Source organism: Bidens hawaiensis, unplaced genomic scaffold (assembly GCF_021521415.1).
Source record: "Bidens hawaiensis isolate Kalapana, Puna unplaced genomic scaffold, B.hawaiensis_p1.1 tig00003902_1, whole genome shotgun sequence".
Lineage (NCBI taxonomy): Eukaryota > Viridiplantae > Streptophyta > Magnoliopsida > Asterales > Asteraceae > Bidens > Bidens hawaiensis.
In genome coordinates, this window is record NW_027491226.1 from 2,127,007 (window position 1) to 2,129,336 (window position 2,330).

General features: G+C 32.8%; 1 protein-coding gene across 1 annotated transcript; it reads left to right on the forward strand.

Annotated features, from left to right (window-relative positions):
* The first annotated feature begins 316 nt into the window (after positions 1-316).
* On the forward strand, positions 317-1,931 carry LOC143624668 (uncharacterized). The gene is made up of 2 exons (XM_077095239.1): positions 317-506; positions 586-1,931. The coding sequence occupies exons 1-2, from the start codon at positions 317-319 to the stop codon at positions 1,929-1,931; spliced, it is 1,536 nt and encodes a 511-aa protein (XP_076951354.1).
* The last annotated feature ends 399 nt before the right edge of the window (positions 1,932-2,330 follow it).

Sequence of the window (2,330 nt, forward strand, 5' to 3'; positions counted from 1 at the left end):
GAAGGACTTAATTCTGATGAGATTAAACTTTTGGTTGAGACCTAAAAGAGATAATAATATAGTAAATGGTCCGTATGATAAGCATAAAAGACGATTTTCATCAGCTTTATATACAAGAACTTTATCAAATTTGGAGAAATGTGATCGCCCATGGCTAGTATATTCGATAGAGGTAGACAAGATATTTTGTTTTTGTTGTAAAGTGTTTAGAAAAGGGCTCCCGAATGGTAATTTGGATGGGGAAGGTTATAATAATTGGCACCATGCTTCCACTAGTGTCAAAAACCACGAAGTTTCCTTGGATCATCTCACAAATATGAATAGTTGGTTTGATATGCGTAAAAGATTAAAGTTGAACGAAACAATTAACAAAACTCAGTACGAGCAATTCAAGAAAGAAAGAGACTATTGGATACAAGTCATTTTAAGAATCGTTGCATTAATCAAGTTTCTTGCTAAAAATAATTTAGCATTTTGTGGAACAAAAGAAAAGCTGTATCAAAAAGGTAATGGTAAATTGTTTTTTTTTTTACTTCAGTCAAATTGTAACTAATTATACTTCTTATTTGAATTTATTTTTAATAGGTAATGGAAATTTCTTGGGTCTTGTTGAAATGTTGGAAGAGTTTGACCCGGTTATCAAAGAGAATGTCCGGCGGATCATAAATGATGAGGTTCATGTTCATTATCTTGAACACAACATCCAAAACGAGTTAATTTTTATGATATCTCAAGAAACTAAAAAAGAAATCATAAAGCAGATAAAGGAAGCAAAGTATTATTCTATCATATTAGATTGCACTCCAGATTCAAGTCACCAGGATCAGATGACTATAATTGTGAGGTATTTAAAGTTCTCTTCTAATTCGGTTACTGTCGAGGAGTCCTTTCTAGGGTTTTTGGATGTTAATGATACCACTGGGAAAGGATTATTTGATATTACAGTTAAGGAGTTAAAGTATTTTGGTTTAGAACTGGATGATATGCGTGGTCAAGGTTATGACAATGGAGCAAACATGAAAGGAAAACACCAAGGAGTGCAAACAAGATTTTTAAATGAGAATCCTAGAGCATTTTACACTCCTTGTGGTTGCCATTCTCTTAATCTTACATTGTATGATATGGCTACCATTTCTACTAAAGGGAAGAGTTTTTTTGGAAAGATCCAACGTATGTATACTATCTTTGCAAATTCTAATAATCGATGGCAAATTTTGAAAGATAATGTTAAATCTTGGAGTCTGAAGTCTTTGTCTCAAACGCGTTGGGAAAGTCGTGTCGAAAGTGTTAAAGCTATTAAATTGCAACTTGCTGATGTACGAGAGGCTTTACTAGAAGTTGGAGAAAAAGATGGTGATCTTGCAATTGCAGATGAAGCAACTACAATAGCAGAAAATATTGGTTTTGACTTTTTGGTATCAATTATCATCTGGTATGAAGTGTTAGACAAGGTGAATATAGTGAGCAAAAGGTTACAATCGAAAGATATGCACCTAGAGATTGCTATTAAAGAAATAAAGAGATTGATTGACTTCTTCAAGGAATTTAGAGAAAATGGTTTTTCAAAAGCAATAGATGAAGCTGAGAAGATTGCTTTTGAAATGGGCATCGACACGATATTTGCACAAAAACGTGTAATTAAAAGGAAAAAACAAAGTGATGAGTGTTCAAGTAGCCAAGAAGCTTCATTTACTCCTCAAGAGAATTTTAGAGTAAATTACCTTTTATATATTATTGATCAAGCTATTACTTCTCTTGAGACAAAATTTGATCAATTCAAAAATTATGAAAAATTATTCGGATTTTTGTTTCCACAAAACTTGAGGGGAATTGAAGATGAAGATCTTAAGTTGTCCTGTAATTTTCTTGAAAATGCACTAAAGTTTGAAGGAAGATCGATATTGATGGTGAGGAGCTTTATATGGAGTTAAGTTCATTAGATACATTATATACCATGGAATTTAGTAGCCCTATTGAAGTTTTGAAGCATTTGAACGAGACCCAAGAAAATTTCCCAAATGCAAGGATTGCATATAGAATATTGTTAACTATTCCAGTCATAGTGGCATCCGCAGAAAGAAGTTTTTCAAAGTTGAAGTTATTAAAATCTTATTTACGATCCACAATGTCCCAAGAAAGACTTAATGGATTGGCGATGATAGCTATCGAGAGCGAAATCTTAGATAGTATAAACTGCGAAGAGGTGATCAAACAGTTTGCTGTCAAGAATGCCAGGAGAGCTTCACGAATCATCGGTTAGAGGTTAGCTACTATTGTATTTGAGTTTATTACTATATATTTGCTATTTTTATTGTTATAACGTTAATGTC

Coding starts and splice junctions, on each gene's coding strand:
- LOC143624668 (XM_077095239.1), top strand. CDS start 317: ATGAATAGTTGGTTTGATATGCGTAAAAGATTAAAGTTGAACGAAACA. Junction 507..585: donor AGAAAAGCTGTATCAAAAAG/GTAATGGTAAAT, acceptor TATTTTTAATAG/GTAATGGAAATTTCTTGGGT.